Source organism: Onychostoma macrolepis, chromosome 05 (genome assembly GCF_012432095.1).
Source record: "Onychostoma macrolepis isolate SWU-2019 chromosome 05, ASM1243209v1, whole genome shotgun sequence".
In the NCBI taxonomy this organism is placed as follows: domain Eukaryota; kingdom Metazoa; phylum Chordata; class Actinopteri; order Cypriniformes; family Cyprinidae; genus Onychostoma; species Onychostoma macrolepis.
Genome location: NC_081159.1, coordinates 35818554 through 35837328, shown reverse-complemented (window position 1 = coordinate 35837328; position 18775 = coordinate 35818554). Strand labels below are relative to the sequence as shown.

General features: G+C 40.1%; 1 protein-coding gene across 4 annotated transcripts in view; it reads left to right on the top strand.

Moving 5' to 3' along the window:
• The window catches only part of LOC131540270 (astrotactin-2-like), a 588347-nt gene that overhangs the window by 531422 nt on the left and 38150 nt on the right, over positions 1-18775 (top strand). For all 4 annotated transcript variants that reach the window (XM_058774886.1, XM_058774887.1, XM_058774885.1 and 1 more), the window contains one exon: positions 14422-14563. In XM_058774886.1, coding sequence (XP_058630869.1) covers positions 14422-14563 — 142 coding nt within the window. The remainder of the gene's footprint in view (positions 1-14421; positions 14564-18775) is intronic.

The following is an 18775-nucleotide window of genomic DNA, read 5'->3' as shown; positions in this document are numbered from 1 at the left end:
TGCTAATTCGTGTGCCAGTGTGTCACCGAAATCTGAGCCGGTGAAAGGCTGCTGTTCACGGAGGAACTGCGAACTTTAGATTGCGGACTCGCATTTCACTCGTAGCTGAGAGATGGCATGATTGACTCCAAAACCTGCCCAAAACAAACAGTACTGAAATTAGAGAACATAATTTAACATCAAATTAAATTACACTCAGTATTATAACGAATAAAATCCATTTATGTTATGCAGGCAAAGGCGTTTCTAGCGAAACGACTGCAGATGACGCAGCTTACTGACATCTCGTCCTTATGAGCGTTGCATAAAATAATATAATTTACACCACATTAAAGACTTTATTAATTAAATAAAATGTATACAAACCTTTATTTCCTCGAAAGAGTGTACCAAATTGGCAGCGGCGCTGAGAACCGCTCTCCCCTGTGGACTTAAAAAAAAGCCTGTGCCCTCAGCAGCTGCGTTGAGAAGTTTCACCGAGACAAGCTCAACCCAGCGGTTAGGTAGAAAAAATAACCCAGCGTTGAAACAACTCAATAAAATGACCCAACAAGCTGAACCCAGCGTTTGGGTTAAAAAATATAACCCAGCATGTTTTTGAGTGTGGCATAGCAGAGCAAATTAGCATAATGGTGTCATGCAAAACACTGCAAAGCTTTTACAGCAGGAGGAAGATGCATGAGCCCAGATGATGGCTTGAATAACTCCCAATGTGGCCGGCATTGGATAAATGAGAAAAACACTTGTCCTAGCCTCTCTCCTTCAGTTCAGCATGATTTGCTTCCTCCCTGCCTTCTCGAGCAAGAGGTCACCTAACATCTGCGACAAGGTTTTAATCACTGTGTTAACTCAACATCACGCAATATGTTTCTCCAGTAATAGAATGTCTCTGCTAATCTCAACCGGCTGTTCACAGTTCCTGTTTATATCGACAGAGCTGTCTGATAGGTACCAGGCACTTAAAAGTATCCTGGAAAGATCGCAGGTACTCCCTGATGCTACGGAGAGACCTCACATGCTATAACGGTGTAGTTCACGTCTTTCTTTTCATTGTGCATTTCTTCTGACCTCCAGATGGATCCAAACCAAATGAGGTTGGCTCTACCATTGTACTTTTTACATTGTGAAGCACATAAAGTGTGCATAACCAATGTTGCAGTCATAGAGGCTACATGTTTGCATTGGTTTTGTTAGGAAACACCCAGAAAAACTGTCAAACACGAATCTTGAGTCAATTGTTTTGCTCAAACCACATTTGTACTGTCAAAGCCTGAAATCAACTAAACTCTTACTCTTTTAACACAGCTCATAACTTAAAGAGTAAAGATATGAGTATCTATTTTACTTAATACTGAAAACACAGATGCTCTAAAAAAGGGTTTCAAACACTTGGTTTATAATATCATGTGTTAAGCATCAACGACTGCTTGTGACAGTTTTGTCACAGTTATGAGTCTCTCAGTTGGGTGGATCCCACTGTGGTTGAACCCAAATGTCTAGTGAATGCAAAACAACCAAAGAATTTACAGTTTCAAGTGTTTGTCAAGTCCAGTGTGCCAGCAAACTATGGCAATAGACTATGAACTGTCATTGAGATCAAAATTGTAAAAATATAATAACTAAAAATATAACAAAATAACTAAAAATATAATAAAATACCTAACTACATAATACTATTATTAGAAATATAAACTTTTGAACTGCGTGTTTCGTCTGGCCAGAGGAGAACTGGCCCCCCGACTGAACCTGGTTTCTCCCAAGGTTTTTTTTTCTCCATTCTGTCACAGAGGGAGTTTTGGTTCCTTGCCGCTGTCACCTCTGGCTTGCTCAGTTGGGGACACTTAATTTTCTAGTGATTATCGCCGATTTGATTGCACAGATACTATTTAAACTAAACTGAGCTAGACAATGACATCTCTGAATTCAATAATGAAATGCCTTTAACTGAAAATTGAGTGTTTAATCTTATCATTATACATTACTGACACTCTATCCTCCAATTTGATACTGTTAAGTGCTTTGACACAATCTGTATTGTTAAAAGCGCTATATAAATAAAGGTGACTTGACTTGACTTAACCCGTTTTGTGAGGTATAAACTCATATTTCTGAGGGGGAAAAAAGTCTAAACTTCATGAGATGTTAATTCAAAATTGTGAGATACAAACTCTGAATTCTGATAAAAAGTTAAAATCTAAATTGTGAGAAGTCAGAATTGTCTCATACAAGTCTTAATTGTGAAACTTGAGCTTAAAATTGCGTGATATAAAGTTAGAATTTTAAGAAATACAGTCATAACTGATCCTTCGCAGGGAACTTGATTGACAGGTGATCTGACCTATGACACAGTACGACAGAGTAAAGAGCCACAAAATGGTACTTGTTGTATGAATTTCTTTTAAAAAAATGACACATTTGTAAAGCTGAGACTTTGTTTGATGCCTAACTTAACCTGCTTTTTCTTGTCTGTTGATGCATTGTCAGTGTCCTCTTTGCTCCGCCATGTATTTTTCACTGCATGGGAATATGATGTGTGGAGTGCTTGTCGTACATAGCAACAGTAACGAAGGGGGTCAATTGCGAAATAAAAAGTTTAATGTAGCTTTATTTATTTATTTATTTACAGTGTTGGAATTTGCCTTCCCTACAAATAAACCTGGCTGCAAAGTAGACCAGACTTGGTGACAAAGTTTGTGTAAAAAACACCATATTTTCAATAATGAGACTATATACACCTCTTGAAACAAATTATCAGTCATGTGTCTCATTTAGTTTGATTTTCATGGACTTTTAATTTGTTTCTATTCTGGTTTCTTTATGCTTTGTTGCAGTTCCTACCAATCTTTAATTGCTATGGTTACTGAGTTGATTGTATCATTCTGTCCAGGTGTGCATTATTCATTTACCTTGTTGTATTTGTGTATTTAATGCTGCCTTCACGTGCTATCGGAAATTTCCTATTTCCCATTTATGAAGTCGTATTCAAGTGCTTTAATGTCGGAAAGAATAAAATGTAGCATCCCATTGGTTGACAACCATATAAACATTCACCGCGCTATACATGCAGTTTGCTGAGAATTCTGGAATTTCGGCCAAATACATGCTTATTTCACTGCTTATAAAACATACAATATGCTTTGAATGATCGTTCATATCTAGCCTATGAATACAATACTTTAGCGACAAGACAAAGGGATGTAGTTGTTGTGAGAACAGCATTGACAGCAGCAATGGTTGTCCCCTCCATCATGTTTAAAGTTTATGACCCGCCCAACTCGGAAACTCTGGTATCAAAATTATTTCCAAATTTCCCAGTAGTAAATATGACTTCCAATTTCCGATTAGGAAACTTGTATTTATGATAATTCCGATAGCACATGAAGGCAGCATAAGTTCCCCTTGTTTCAGTTCACTTTGTCCGATCTCGTAAGTGTAACAGTTCTGTTTGGTTTGCCTTTCCTGTTTGGATTAATTTCAGTGTGGATTATTGAAGAACCTTATATTCTTCTGTGTGTGCTTTTAACAACCAAGTTGTGACACCTCTTCTGGTTTTGTTAATTGCTGTTGCATACTGTCAATTTACATTTTATTTGTCTATTTTGCCATCTTGATTTGGAATTGACAGAGAGTTTGTATTAACCCCAGTCTTGCTTGACACCTACGATTACCTCATTAGTTTATCTCTAAAATAAAACCTTTTCCTTGAGATTTTCAGTGTTGACACATTCCAACCAGCTCTGGCTGACACATCACTGATTTACTTTGAATATACAGCTGACACACGCAGACACTTCAGATATTGTATGTGTAGAAATGTGTACTGTACTGGCAGTTCTCACAGCCCCACGATAAAGCTGTGCCTCCTCTGCTCTTAATGAATGAAAGCAGACAGCTAGCATGGACATGGTGTTCCTGCCTGCAGATCCCCGGAAAGGAGAGAGTGTTAACCAATAGGGGTTAGCTGAGGTAATGTCTGTCCTGCCAGGCTGTTCTTTAACGCAGCTGAGGTATTGGTATGGCTGTTGCCAATTTCAGTGTAGCAAAATAAGGTACAAGGGACTTTTTTTCTTATTTAGCCTTATATTTGAGGACAAACTGACACTGAAACTGGGTGGATGTGAGCATTGGCATTATGTTAATTAGCCCAAAGATAAATATATTTAAATAAATAATTCTACCCTTACAATCTAAACCAATTCTCATCAGCAAAGATGCACTGGTGTAAAGAGTGCCAGTATTTTCTACATAATACATGTGTATGGAATTGTGTCTGCAAAGACATTCTGATCCGCACTTATCATAGTTTGAGTTCCTCTTCAGGAACTCGAGTTGCGTCCGAGAACGCTAGGGGAACGCCTCCAGCGTGACCGCGCTCTGATACAAGTGTAATCTGTCCAAAGGATGGGCGAGACGTAGCGGCCAGGAAGCATAAAAGCACATGCGGTGGAACCGGCATCAGCTTTTGTCATTCAGCAACGGCTACTCTGTGTGTGTCTGTCGATCTGGCGGCGAATGAGATCACGGGGATCGCACATAGATCTGGCAGACGGGTTGGAGACGGGTTCGCCCTATCTCCACCTGCAATCCCCAGATCGAGCGCTCTTGCTAAGGGCTGGAAGCCCGCGGTGCGGTTCTTCCCCCTTTGACTGAGAGCTCGCTGTTGCAGCATGCGTCGCCAAGGCGACGTGTGCATTATGTCATTCTCGTTCATTTCATAAATCCTTTTCATATCAGACCGTGTTTACTTGTCTGGTTGTTTTTCTCCATTTAATTTTGAGGAATTAAATGATCTATTTCATCTAACTAGGAGAAGTTAGATGTGTATGTGTAAAAGGAGCCTAAGAAAACTTGGGATTTTCTCGAGTGAGAGCACAATGTTTTACCTCTCTTCCTCTGAGGAGGTTGATGTGGTCAGCCGTGTTCCAGCCCCTCATATAGGGAACATCACCTCTCGTACTCCCCAGTATGTTGGAGTCAGAGTGGCGCTTCCGGGCCGAGGCCTTCTAGCAGAAGGCGGATCTGCGGACCGTCACTCTCACTGGATAGTCTTCGGCTAAAACATCCTGCTGCCTATGGCCCAGGACTTCTGAAGGCCGGCCCCTCTGGGGAAGAGCGGCATACATGGTGCCTGTCTCTCCTCAGTGCCCTCAGGAGATCGGTCTGCCAACCCTGCCACGTACGGTGTTCCAGGGCGCAGCGATCTCCAGCGAGCAAACATCTCAGTTTCTTCCGCCCAGAAACGTAGCGGAGCTGAGATGCTCGCCACCCTTCGGGGGTCTCTAGAGCAGCTAGTTTGGCTTTCTCCTGCCGGTGTGCTGTTCCAGGATACCGAACTAGCCACTTTGATTATACCAGAGGCTAGTCTCCAGAGACTGGTTCCCTTAGTAGGCACCTGGCAGTGTGGGAGCCCCTGCCAAGTGTGTCTCATTGGGTCCTGCTTTGCAGGCTCTGGTTCTACCAGTCTAGTCTTCCTAGAAGATGACGCGAGTCTGAGGACAGTCGCTTCAATAGGAGACTTCGGCTGAGGCAGTCCTGGTGCCCATGGCCCAGAACTTATGAGGGAAGGCCCCTCTGGGGAAGAGCGGCGTACACCACGGTACATGGTGCCCTTCTCTCCTCAGTGCCCTCAGGAGATCGATCTGCCAACCCTGCCACGTACAGTGTTCCAGGGCGCAGCTATCTCCAGCGAGCACACATCTCAGTTTCTTCCACCCAGAAACGTAGCAGAGCTGAGATGCTCCCCACTCCCTTCAGGGGTCTCTAGAGCAGCTAGTTTGGCCGTTCCAGGACACCGAGCTAGCTGCCCTGGTTATACCAGAGGCCAGTCTTGAGAGACTGGTTCCCTTAGTAGACTATTTGGCAGTGTGAAAACTACTGCCAAATGTGTCTCCATGGGTCCTACATACTGTAGAGAGAGGCTACAGAATCCAGTTTGGTTCTCCTCCGCCTCGTTTCAATGGGGTGAATCCCACTCTGGTGGGCCCCCGAGCAGGTTCTGGTAATGGAATGAGAAGAAGAGTACTCTCTTTAGGAAGGAGGCCATCGATGTGGTCCCTCCTCACGAAAGAGATTCCGGGTTCTACAGCCGGTACTTCATAGTTCCCAAGAAGGATGGAGGGTTGGCGTCCCATTTTAGATCTGCATCAGTTGAACCTCTCAGTCAGCAGACTGAAGTTCAAGATGCTCGAACAGGTCTTGTCTCAGATCAGGTCTGAGGACGGGTTTGTCACGATTGATCTAAAAGACGCATACTTCCATATCTCCATCCTTCCCACTCACAGGGAGCTCCTGAGGTTTGCTTTCGAGGGCAAAGCTCACCAATATCGGGTTCTTCCCTTCGGCCTAGCACTCACCCCGCACTTTTACAAAGTGTGTGGATGCCGCGTTAGCTCCGTTGTGGCTACAAGGCATCCACATATCGACAATTGGTTGATTCTCGCTCAATCAGAGCGGATGGCGGCTCAACATCGAGATGTTGTTCTTGCTCACATGAAAGTGTTGGGGTTAAGACTGAACGCCAAGAAGTGTGCTTTCTCCATTACAGATAACCACTTATCTTGGTGTGGTGTGGGATTCGACCACGATACAGGCACGTGTGTCCCCTGGTCGGATCGAGTCGATCCTCACGGCAGTCAGGAGAGTGAAAGAAGGCCAGTCACTCACTTTCAAACTGTTTCAGAGACTGCTGGGTGCTGATGGCAGCTGCGTCCAGCGTGATACCTATTGGCCTGCTGTACATGAGACCCCTAGAGTGGTGGCTCAAGACCAAGGGGTTCTCCCCAAGGGGAAACCCGCTTCACATGATCAAGGTCACATGGCGGTGCCTACATGCCTTAGACATGTGGAGACATCCTTGGTTCTTCTCTCAGGGCCCGGTGCTGGGAGCTTCGTGTTGCGTCCCTCACCCTGCCCGCGGTCTGTGGGGTACTCGCCGTCTCATGTGGCACATCAACTGCCTGGAGATGCTGGCGGTGTTTCACCGAAACACTTTCTCCCAGACCTAAGAGATCGCCGGTGTTGGTGCGATAGCACCGACAACACAGCGGTGGTCTCTTACATCAACCACCGAGGAGGTCTGCGTTCACGCCCCCTGTACAGGCTGGCGTACCAGATCCTTGAGTGGTCCCAGGACAAACTCCTCTCGCTGAGAGCAGTTCACATGCCTGGGCATCTCTGTGTGGGAGCGGACATTCCGTCGAGGCAGGGGCCGAGGCCCAGGGAATGGATGCTTCACCCCAAGGGGGTGAAGCAGATTTGGAGAGTGTTTGGCCAGGCTCAGGTGGACCTCTTCGCTACTCAGGTAAGTACACAGCGCATGTCCCCTCTGGTACTCTCTAAATTCATCGAGCTCCACTGGGGCTGGATGCCATGGTACAGACGTGGCCGAGGCGTCGTCTGTACATTTTTCCCCGATCGCTCTGCTCCCGGGAGTTCTGGCGAGAGTGTGTTGGGACGAGGTCAGTCTACTTCTGGTAGCACCGTTCTGGCCGGGCCGAGTATGGTTCTCGGACCTGATTTCTCTCCTCGACGGCTCTCCATGGGAGATTCCTGTCAGGAGGGATCTCCTCTCACAAGCGGGGGTCTGTCACCCCCGCCCGGAGCTTTGAAAATTGTAGGTGTGGCCATCACAATCCAGAGCTCCCTCAACGAGGAAACTGTACGCCTTGAAGTGGAACTTTTCACTTTTTGGTGCGGAGACCGTCAGCTCGACCCAGTCAACTGCCCGATTGGTACAGTTCTGGAGTTCGTGCAGGCCTGTTCCTCCACAGGGTTAACCCACTCCACCCTGAGGGTTTACGTGGCGGCTATACCGGCCTACTGCGCCCTTCTTGGTGGCCTTTCAGTGGGTAGGCACCCCCTAGTTACATGTTTTCTCCACAACACAAGGGACTTGTACACCCTGAAGTGAAGTGTCACTTCATGGTGCAGAGGTTGCCAGCTCGACCCAGCCAACTGCCCGATTGTTACAGTTCTGGAGTTCGTGCGGGCCTGTTCCTCCACAGGGTTAACCCACTCCACCCTGAGGGTTTACGTGGCGGCTATACCGGCCTACCGCGCTCTTCTCGGTGGCCTTTCAGTGGGTAGACACCCCCTAGTACATGTTTCCTCCAGAGGCTGAGGCCTCTGGCCAGAGAGTGTTTGCTATGTGGTGGATCAGGATGCTATTCTATAGCCTCAAGTCCTCTGCTCTCCCCTCTTGGGGATCAAGACTCACTCTTCAGAAGTTGGCCTTCGGGACGCAGGCCCCGCCCACCTTAGCCACCTGTGGCCTTTTTTCTCTCGCCCTAGCTGTGCTCCATCCACACTAGGCAGGGATTTGTCTGTCTGGCGGCGTGGGGATCTAGTTCCCCTAGCGTTCTCGGACGCAGCTCGAGTTCCTAAAGAGGAACGTCTTAGGTTACGTATGTAACCCCAGTTCCTCGAGGGAATGAGACCCTGCGTCTCGAAGCCATACTTCCGGCATCCCTACGAGCGATTGCTTCATTCCTGAAGCTGATGCCAGTTCCACCGCACGTGCTTTTATGCTTCCTGGCCATTACGTCACCCGCCCGTGATGTCTCGCCCATCCTTTGGACAGATTACACTTGTATCAGAGTGCGGTCATGCTGGAGGAATTCCCCTAGCGTTCTCGGACACAGCGTCTCGTTCCCTCAAGGAACTTGGGTTACATACATAACCCAAGACGTTTTGTTTAGACAAATTATAACGTTGGCTAACACCATGTTGATCATTACAGCTCACTGTAAACACTCTGTAAAATATACCCAAACATACAATGCACTGCAGTTTTAACCGCAGTTTTCTTAAAAAAAAAAAAAAAAAAAACCACTAGAAATTTCATTTCCACAGCAATTTTTGTACAGATCCTTGCACAATACTACGTAATGACCTAAAAAAAAAAAACATTTACCATAGTGCATGATTTGAAAACTAATACATTTTGAGATTTGTATCTCATAACCAGCTCCATATGTTTGGCTTGTCTGATGCAGTAAACTTGCTTTGTAGCACACCCAATACATCATTGCACTTGTAATGTGGAGTGGTCATATACGTGTCCCATGAAACAAAAGTCAGGGCAATCAACAAAGAAGCTCAAAGTTCCATAAAAGCAAGCTAAAATATAATGGTTGCTTCAATAGATGAGTTTTCTTTTTCTTTTTTTATCTTTGCTTTTGTTAACAGTATTAGATGGGTTTAGATTAGTGGTTACATCATTTGTTGCTGTTGTTGTTGTTAACAACTGTTAATGGAATTTTCTTCTGGGAACAATAATATAAAACAAAAAGCAGCTGTGCAAATTTAGAACCCACCCCCTGGTAGACTTATAAAACCAAAAATAAAAAATAAAAATAAATAAAATAAAATAAAATAAATAATTATAATAAATTAATGAATATTAATTAATTAGATAAATAAATAATTATAAAAGATTTTTACAAAGATTTTAGTAAAGATGACACAACATTAAAAGCTGAATGCCATTAATTTAGTTTTCACAGTAGATCCAAGTATACGAGAAACTGAGAGTTCCGTTGAGATGATGTTCAACAAATATACAGTCCAGGTTCGTTTGTCCATTGTGTGAGGAGGATTCTAACGGTTGACTAGCAATTCTTTTGCTGCTGTGAGAGCAACTAACAGTAAACATCTTTGTTGGACAGACAAGGTGAAGTCCCAAAAGTCATTCGTGAAAAAATGGCGCGGAGTCAAACATATCTCAATACCCAACAAATATGATAGGTCCTGTGAGAGATGAGTCCAAAAAGGTGAGAGAGAGGGGCACTCCCAAAAAAAATGCAAAAACGTGCCTAAAGATCCTTGTGAACAGAGACTACACTTGGGAGAAGACGACAGATTCATATAAAAACGTTTCATTGGAGTCAAGTAAACCCTATGCAGCTATTTCCAATGAATCATGTGGTGATTAGGGTTTTTAGAAGACAATTTAAACATACCCCATAGCTGATCTGAAAATAAAACATGCACATCCTCATTAAGATCCTTAGCCCAAACAGTTGTAATAGATAAAGGTTTTTAAGAATGCTCAAGAAGAAAGAGATAGATGACTGAAGCAGAGGGCGGTTACATTAATTTTAAACACATTAGAGCATTACCATTTTAATGTGTCGTCAATCTCAGGGGTCACAGAAAATGTCAAAGCATTTAGCACAGTCAGGAGTTCATAAGAAAATGCACAATTGCAATGTCTGAGAGTGTTTTTTAATTTTTTTTTTTTAGGTTTTTTTTTTTTAGTTATTTATTTATTTATTTTTCATAGGTTTGGGCCAAAATAGTGTTTGTTTATTTATTGGTTATATTTATTTATTTATTAACTTTCATTAATCACTGTAGATGTGGAAGCTTACAGTTTTGCTAACCTTCCTCAAACCTATCCAAGAAATTGCATAAGGCAATTTGCATCCAATTATTTCACAAAGAGCCAAATGAGTGAGTAAGCATTATTCTTTTCCCCTAAAGGGTGCATACTAGTACCTTAGCAGTATGTACACGTACAGTAATAATATGTACTCCTACTGTATTGTTATGAACCCTTTATGGGTAAAGATGTACAAAGGTGGTATTGTGCAGTGTCAAGCTATTCCCCAAAAGGTACATTTTTTGCACATTTTGTTCTGAGAGTAAGGTTTGTGTCAACCCCCCGATACCAGCCCACCTTAAAGTGCCCGCACTGCTCCATATGGACATACAAATATTCGGAAACATGCAACTCATACAACTTTGATATCCACACACACAAGCCCAAGGGATTCGTTGCACAGTGTGCAGTGAACGGAAGAGTGGCGGCACAGAGGTTTATATGCTGAACACGTGCGCCGTAGACCTGGGCTTTATATTGAGATTCCGACACTGTCAAAACCGATGTCAGATCTCCAAGCGCAGACTACAGATTCTCAGTCTGGACGGTAATCGCTCCACTGTGTAAATGTAAGTCGTGTCAGATATAGCACACACGTCTTAGCCTTAATTCGTCCAGGTCCTAAGCACCAAAGCAGATGTGGGTGATCATTTTGGACTTGCACATAGATTTCCTTTCTGGGGCTTGTTGACTTCTTTTTACTGTTTTTCCCCTTTAGGATTGCTCGAGTATGTGATAATTACTAGCAAACCCCCGAAAAAGCCCCACGGGTGGCCGCTTTCCTCCTTCCCAGTCACGGACCGGACTATTGATTTATTCTGATTATCAAAACATACAAAGATAGCATTTCGAGCCAAACCTCATGCAGAAACATCAAACATCAAACAGACTTTTCTTCCCCCTGCCTTCTGCCGTACCTATCAAAGCCTCTTATTTCCCTTCACTTTTGCACATTCTCTCGGCTTAAAGCTGTCAGGGGGCCTGCGAAATCTGGCTCCGCTCGTGCATTCCACTCATTTTTGTGTCAATGTGAGGGAAATGGACCGAGAGCCAGGCAGTGTAATATAGATAGTCAGTCTTAAGCACTTATTGACCTCTTGTCACTGCTAATAGTGCGAAGAAACAAACTGAACAGGTCTCATGTGGTTCCCAGACGATGCAAGAAAACCCGACTAGCTTGTTTTCTGGCAGTTGTATTTATTTTAGAGAAAGACCGCTTTAAAAATGTAATTTAGCTAATCGAGGCCCGTGCAGCAGGGAAGACGCTTCCGTGTGAGCATGGCATCGCTATACGACACTTTCGATACAATTAACGTTTAACGCAAAACAGGTGGCCTCTTCTGGGTGCACGGGTTCAAGCAAACGGAACAACTGCAGATATGTTACATAAATTCTTCCCATATAATTCAGGCCAGGGCCACACATACGGTAAAATCATAACAGCTCGTGTTTACATAATTCAAGAGCCTGAAGACAGAAGGCCATACTTTCATGTTGTCGTGTTTTTTTTTTTTTTTTTTTTTTCCTCTAACCAAATATGTGTACATGTACAGTGTGGTTCTGCTGGATTTATAGATTTGTAAAATAATCCCAGTTGCAAGATTGCAGTTGTAATTGAATGTAGTAGGTGGTGCATGATTCTGTATCGTATGCCTCTGTATTTGTTTATATATATATTATTATCGTATATAATCATATATATATATACGATTTAGTGTTTACCAGTGTTATTTTACTATCATTGATATTTTGTGATATTTTCTGTTTTTATTCTTATTATTTTAATTGTATTTATTTTTATCAATTTTAACAAAAATAGTTGTATGCTTTTGTCATTTGTCAGTTTTTTCTTCTACAAGTCAATGTAGTGTTAGTAAGTTTTTTTAGCACTTTAACTTAAACTAAATGAGAAAATGTTGCCTTGACTGTTAGCTGTCAAAAAAAAGTATTATTTTTCAGTTAATCTTTATTTAGTTTCAAATAATGATTTTTCTAAATGTAACATTTATTTATTTATTTGTTTGTTTTTTAAAGCCGTAACAGGAAAGGGACTATTGTAATGACTATACATGTACTATAAGTTCAGATGAGTGCATGTGTTGGGTCTTCCTTCCTCTTACCAGTTAACATTTATTTTTTTATTTTATTTTTCTTGATGATAATTTTTCAATGTAGTAATTTTAACTTCTGATAAACTCCGAAAATGTACCTGTACATTCAATTCAAAGCAACTTTTATTCCATTTCACAGAAATTATAATTAAGGGGAAAATTATCGACTAAGACTTATTTTCAAGCGGTTACTTGAAGCTCAAAACATTTTTACCATAGTGCATGGTTTGTAAACTAATACATTTTGACATTTGCATCTCATAACCATATGAGTTCCATATGGCTTTTCTGATGAAGTGAACTTGCTCTGTAATACATCCTCACTCGTCTACAAGTCCGGTGAAACACAAGTCACTACTAGAGAGCTCAAAGATTTGTAGAAGCAAGATAAATGGCATGGTTGCTTTAGCAGATGTTTTCATCTCATGTTTGTTTTTGTTATCACTGTTGGTTAGTTTAGTATAGGCGTTATGTTATTATTAAACATGATATAGAGCTGTAATGTTTTAGCGTGATTTAGCCTACCGGACATTTCAATTTGAACTGCTGTCTTAATTAATTAATTTTATAAATATAGAAAAATGTTGCTTATAATATGATTAATCAAAAAAACAAAACAAAACAAAAAATCGACAATTTTGTCGATTATCCAAGTCATTTTTAGTTGCAGCAGTCTATGTTTTCTGTCTTCACGGCCTCACACAACCTTTTTGCATGTGGTACATTGGAGTATTTACCATGCTTTGTTTTGATGGTCAACTTCAAGGGGAGGCAAAGGAGAAACACTTTATCATAAGCAGTGTGGGCCTCTAATCTTGGACAAGAGGAAAATATGCACACATTTAAGGGCATTCCATCATTGGGATTATTCAACATGGACCTTTTGTGGTCATAAGTGGAGTTACCATTCTGTTGTTTTCCATTTCATGAATGTAAATTTTCAAAATATACAGAATTTCTTGAGACGTGGGGGCCACAAAGTGAAAGTAAAGGGTTTTGAGACCTTATAAAAAGACATCTTGGCTTGGGCACCCTTGAGGTGTTGGAATGTGAGCGGGAAGCTTACCTTATACAATGTGCTTTCTGGGAAAGTGGCTAAATCATTCGTTCGTTCAATCCCTCCTTTCTAGACCTCCCCTCTGTTGCCCATTTTTTTACTGTTCCCTTGGGACGCACAACCCAGACACGATCTGCCTTTTTGATATGTATTTTGGAACGTGTTAAAAACTGATGTGAGCCTACAACGCATGTTTGTCTAGCTCCAGAGTTGCTAAAATTGGAGGTGTCATATGTTGTTTTTGCCGCTTGCTTTTTTCTTTCCCGCTTTTCCTCTTAGGTCGTGCTGGAAACTGGTTTTAGCAAATGCCTGTGTATAATTTTTTTGTTTGTTAAATTGCTAACAAACTAAATAAATTATCCTCACATTTTTTTTTTCTAACCTTTATGATTTTATTTACTCCGTAGAGCGCACAAGCAAATGTTCTCATTTTATAAAATGAAACTAAATGGTGGCAATAGCTTTCAAGTGAAAATCACTTGAAAATGTTTGTCTTTAGGACTACTTTTATTATGTTTTTTGTCCTTATTGTAATAGGGTTGTGCAATATGTATTGTTTATGATAATATTGTAATTGTCTTAATGATGTATGCACTGAAATGATAGACTGTATGTACCAAACAAAAACATGCCTTGAAATTGCACTTTCACAGATTTTTAAAAGTTAAAAAAAAAAAAAAAAAACTGAAATAAAATATCATAAAATGTAAACTTATTTTATTTCAGGTATTTGCCAAGGTATAATTTATCATTTTCTTTTAGCATTAGTACTTGAAGTACTAAAATAACTAAAATTGAAATTAAAATGTATTTAGTTAGTTAGTTGCTGAATTGTCATACTGATCTCTTCTCTTCATTTCTGTGTTTCTTAGGAGAGGTTCTGAGCCTTATGGATGATCTTTTCTCGGGTCTGGGTTCCTCGTGTGTAGTAGCGGGACGCAGAAGTGGAGAACATCCTCACAGTGTGATCTACTCTCTCATTTTCAAGTGCCTGGAGCCTGACAGCCTTTATAAGTAAGAACCACAGCAAACATGGATGTTGATTTAAAAAAAAAAAAAAAAAAAAAGATTGGAAAAGTCCTATAATATCAGCTCTTCATTTCAGTGAGATCTTCTAAAACCTTGTAATATTGTGAATATAATCTTAGCTAAAAGAGTTTTTTGAAGCACAACATGCAGCAAAGCAACAGCCCTGATCATATTCATTGTCATGAATATCTTGTCATTACATAAAAAATTTAGTTGCATAATTTTTTTGAATGTTAAAATGTTTATTGCTGTCCCAACTTAAAAGAATAGTTCACAAAAAAAATAAATAAAAATAGAAGATTGTGCTGAGAATTTACTCTCAAGCCATTAGGACATCCAACTACGACGGCGTTTTAGTGCCTCGTAAGAAAAAAATAAATAAAATCTAAGATTACGAGATTAAAGTCGTAATATTTCGAGAATAAAGTCGAAACTACGAGAATAAAGTCAAAATGTTTCGAGAATAAAGTCGAAACACTACGAGAATAAAGTCGAAATATTACGAGAATAAAGTCGAAACACAACGAGAATAAAGTCGAAATGTTTTCGAGATTAAAGTCGAAATGTTTTGAGAATAAAGATTATATAGTTATAATATTTTGAGATAGGCTATTCTAGCCTTTTGGTCATGCAAATGGGCCGGATTTGGAGCACCGGGAGATATTCCAAATCTCAGTGTTCAAAATCTGTCAGTTTTATAGCGAAATACAAACAATATGTAGGCTATATTGCAATAATGTGTTTGTTAAGCGGCATGTGAGTCAATCATCTTTCCGATTACAATAACGAACGACGAGACATTTTCATTATAAATTAGGCTAAACTTTTTGTTTTTATGCCTTATGATGTTCCTTCAATTTATATCTTGCTATAAACTTGAAATAAAGAGCAAAAACACATTTATAATTTGTATTTCGTTATAAAACTGGCAGAATTTGAAAGCTGAGCTGTGTGTAAAAGCAACAAAGCACAAAATTGTTGCGATTACTGGTTGGCTGGCGCGCTACAAATAATGAATGGAAGACATTAAATATTATGTCCTCATTTACAGTATACCATGAATAAAACATTTTGTGAATAGTCACTTAACGTTTACAGCAGAAAAGACAACAATATAACGTATTTTTAACAAATTTGAGTCCACTTCAACCTTTAGAACGTTTTATTGCTGTTTAATTAAACAGGCTATGTTAGGAATGAAAGTTTGGGACGTTTTTGCGGAGTAGGTGGTGGAATTTTCACAATAATTTAATGAATTTATTCACATAAATACAGCGATCCGTCATGCCACATTATTGTAAGACACATAATTTGTGTTTCGTTATAAAACTGATTTTGAAAGCTGAGACTTTGTTTTATATTAAAAGCACTAAAAGCACAAAGCTTAAGCTATTGCTATTGTGTGGCTGGCGCAGTACAAATAATGAATGCAATGGAATACATTAAATATTATTTCCAAGCATACTGTCCCCGTGAGTATGACACATGGTATGATTTCTGCTAATAATCCCACATAGCTATATTTGTAGTGTATTAAAAAAGGGTTAAATAAGAGAGCTACAGCGCCCCCCAAAGGAATGTCGATTGAGTGTGTGAGTTTATGTTAAGATAAACAGTTGTTCCTGTTCAGTCTGTTAACAGATATCATATTCTTGATATTAAGCTGTTCCCGCGAGTCCTTAAAATTGACATCCCAGTAAGATGATGCGGTCGCTCGGACGGAACAATATTCAAATCAATTCCTGAGGTCTGGCAACATCTCCCGGTGCTCTCAATGTGGGCAATTTGCATGCGCGATATAGGCTATATACTCTCAAAATATTATAACTTTAATTTCCACGATTTAAATGATCGAAACATTTCGACTTTATTCTCGTAACATTTTGACTTTATTCTCGTTACATTTCGACTTTATTCTCGAAACATTTTGACTTTATTCTCATAGTATTTCGACTTTATTCTCATAGTTTCGACTCTATTCTCGAAATATAACTTTTATATACATTTAACGAAATATAATTTTTTTAAATTTTTTAACGAGGCACTAAAACGCCGTCGTAATCCAACATGTAGATTAGGTTATTTATTTTTATTTATTTATTTTTTTTGATTTTATCAGAACAGATTTGGAGAAATGCAGCATTCCATCACTTGCTCACCAATGGATCCTTTTGAAATGTTTTGGACTGTTTTCTCTTGTAAACGGTGCTTGATCTGTACATATTTCTCTCCTGATTCAGACTTTTTCACTGGATAAAGAAATATAATGGACTCTGTCTATTTAGCCAGAAGCAACAGTTTGAAGTTAAAAACATCATAATGGTGGATTTGTTTCTTACAAACATGCAGCTTTTGGCTTCATAAGATGTTAATTGATGGACTGGAGTTGCATATTAGCATGCATATTTGAAGCATATTGGCTGTTAATTAGTACTTGTAAAGCACATATTATTGCCTTATTCTGCATGACCATATTTTAGATCCCTTAACCCTACCCCATATCTAAACTTAACAACTACCTTACTAACTACAATATTAATAAGCAGCAAATTGGGAGTTTATTGAGTGAAAACTCTTAATAATGAATATGTGTTCCCTAATCTAAAGTTTTACCCTTGTGGATTATTGTGATGTTTTTATCAGCTGTTGGGACTGGACTATCATTCCAATGGCACCCATTCATTGCAGAGGATCCATTGGTGAGCAAATGATGGAATGCATTTCTTTAAATCTGTTCAGATGAAGAACTCATCTAAGTCTGCATATGAAAATGAAAATTAGCTGAAAATGTACTCCCCTTCAGGCCATCCAAGATGTAGATGAACAAACACAGATAATCATAAGCACGGCTCATTCATGAGATACGGTCTGTATAAACGGTGTTTAATGTGTTTGATCCGGTTTTAAGGACGGCACACTTGGTGTTGCTTGAGGATCCTGCCTTAAAGAGAGTCATACATTTGCTGAGAGTGACGAAACACTCTAAATATGGTTTGGGTGTGATCTATGCAAATTATTAATGTCGGGCACTCTGACACTCATTTATAATACTCCAATTTTATCATTGTTACAACAAGGTTAAGAACTAAACCATGTATGCATGTACTGTATGTGATTTAGGGTTCATTCATTCATTGTGAGAAGTCCAGTGCATTTAAAGGATCCACATAAATTGACTGTTATTTGATTACTTCCTTCTGATTATATTCTGCCTTTTTTTTTGTCTTTAATTTGTGATGGATCTTTAATTCAATTATGTTGCAGTAAAGAGTAAACCCTGCAGTACAGGGTTGTTTTAAGTAGGCCTATGCAAATGCTAATGTTGGTGTGACTACATCGATTCTGTAAATTCTAATTAAATAAGAAAAGTAAAATTGTTAGTTTAGATAACGTATAATGGTTTTAATATTGTTGTTGACATTTTGGTTTAATTGGTCACAAATTGGCTTTAAGGTTATTCACCATTTGGCAATGAAGACATGGCGACAGGAGGAAAAGCAAGAACAAGCATTGCTGTGTCAATGTCTTCCCATCATAAGCAAGTGTGATGCGACAAAAATATTTGATTTGGTGGCGTGTCATTGCTGTGCCACATCCTGTTTTTGGTACTCATTCAAGGCAGATATTTTATTTGTTTGGAAAATGGCTGTCTCTTTTCTCCCTTTTCATGGGGGAGGACTGCAGCTGAGTCTTATTAACATCTGTGCATTGTGGACTCAATGGCACCAAGTTTAGCAGTGAAGAATGACAAGATCACACTGAATCAGTCTGATTTGAGAAGATCACCCATCTGGTTTTGTTCTGCTTTATTTTTCTTTCTGTAAAACAAAACTCACGCCAGGAGAACTAGCTGATCATGTTGATTGTCCTCCTGTTGTTTTTCTTCACAAGTCAGGTTTGATCTTGTGAGTCCCTGTGAGATCTTGTCTCACTGTGAAAATGATACTACAATCATCAGGTGTGCGTTTGGAGGATTATAATGTTAAATGATGGTTGAAACTGACAGCTTGATTACATGCACCTATAAATAGATGTGAAACGGACACACATTCAGGTTACATCTTCGTTTGAAAGGACGTCCAGGCACGGCTACAGTGCGACATTAAGGCGCAGCATTTTGTTCCTGCTTTTTCAGGGAACAGAGTTACAGTCAAGTAACCCAAGATGTTCACAATCAAAAGCTACTCTCGATGCTGC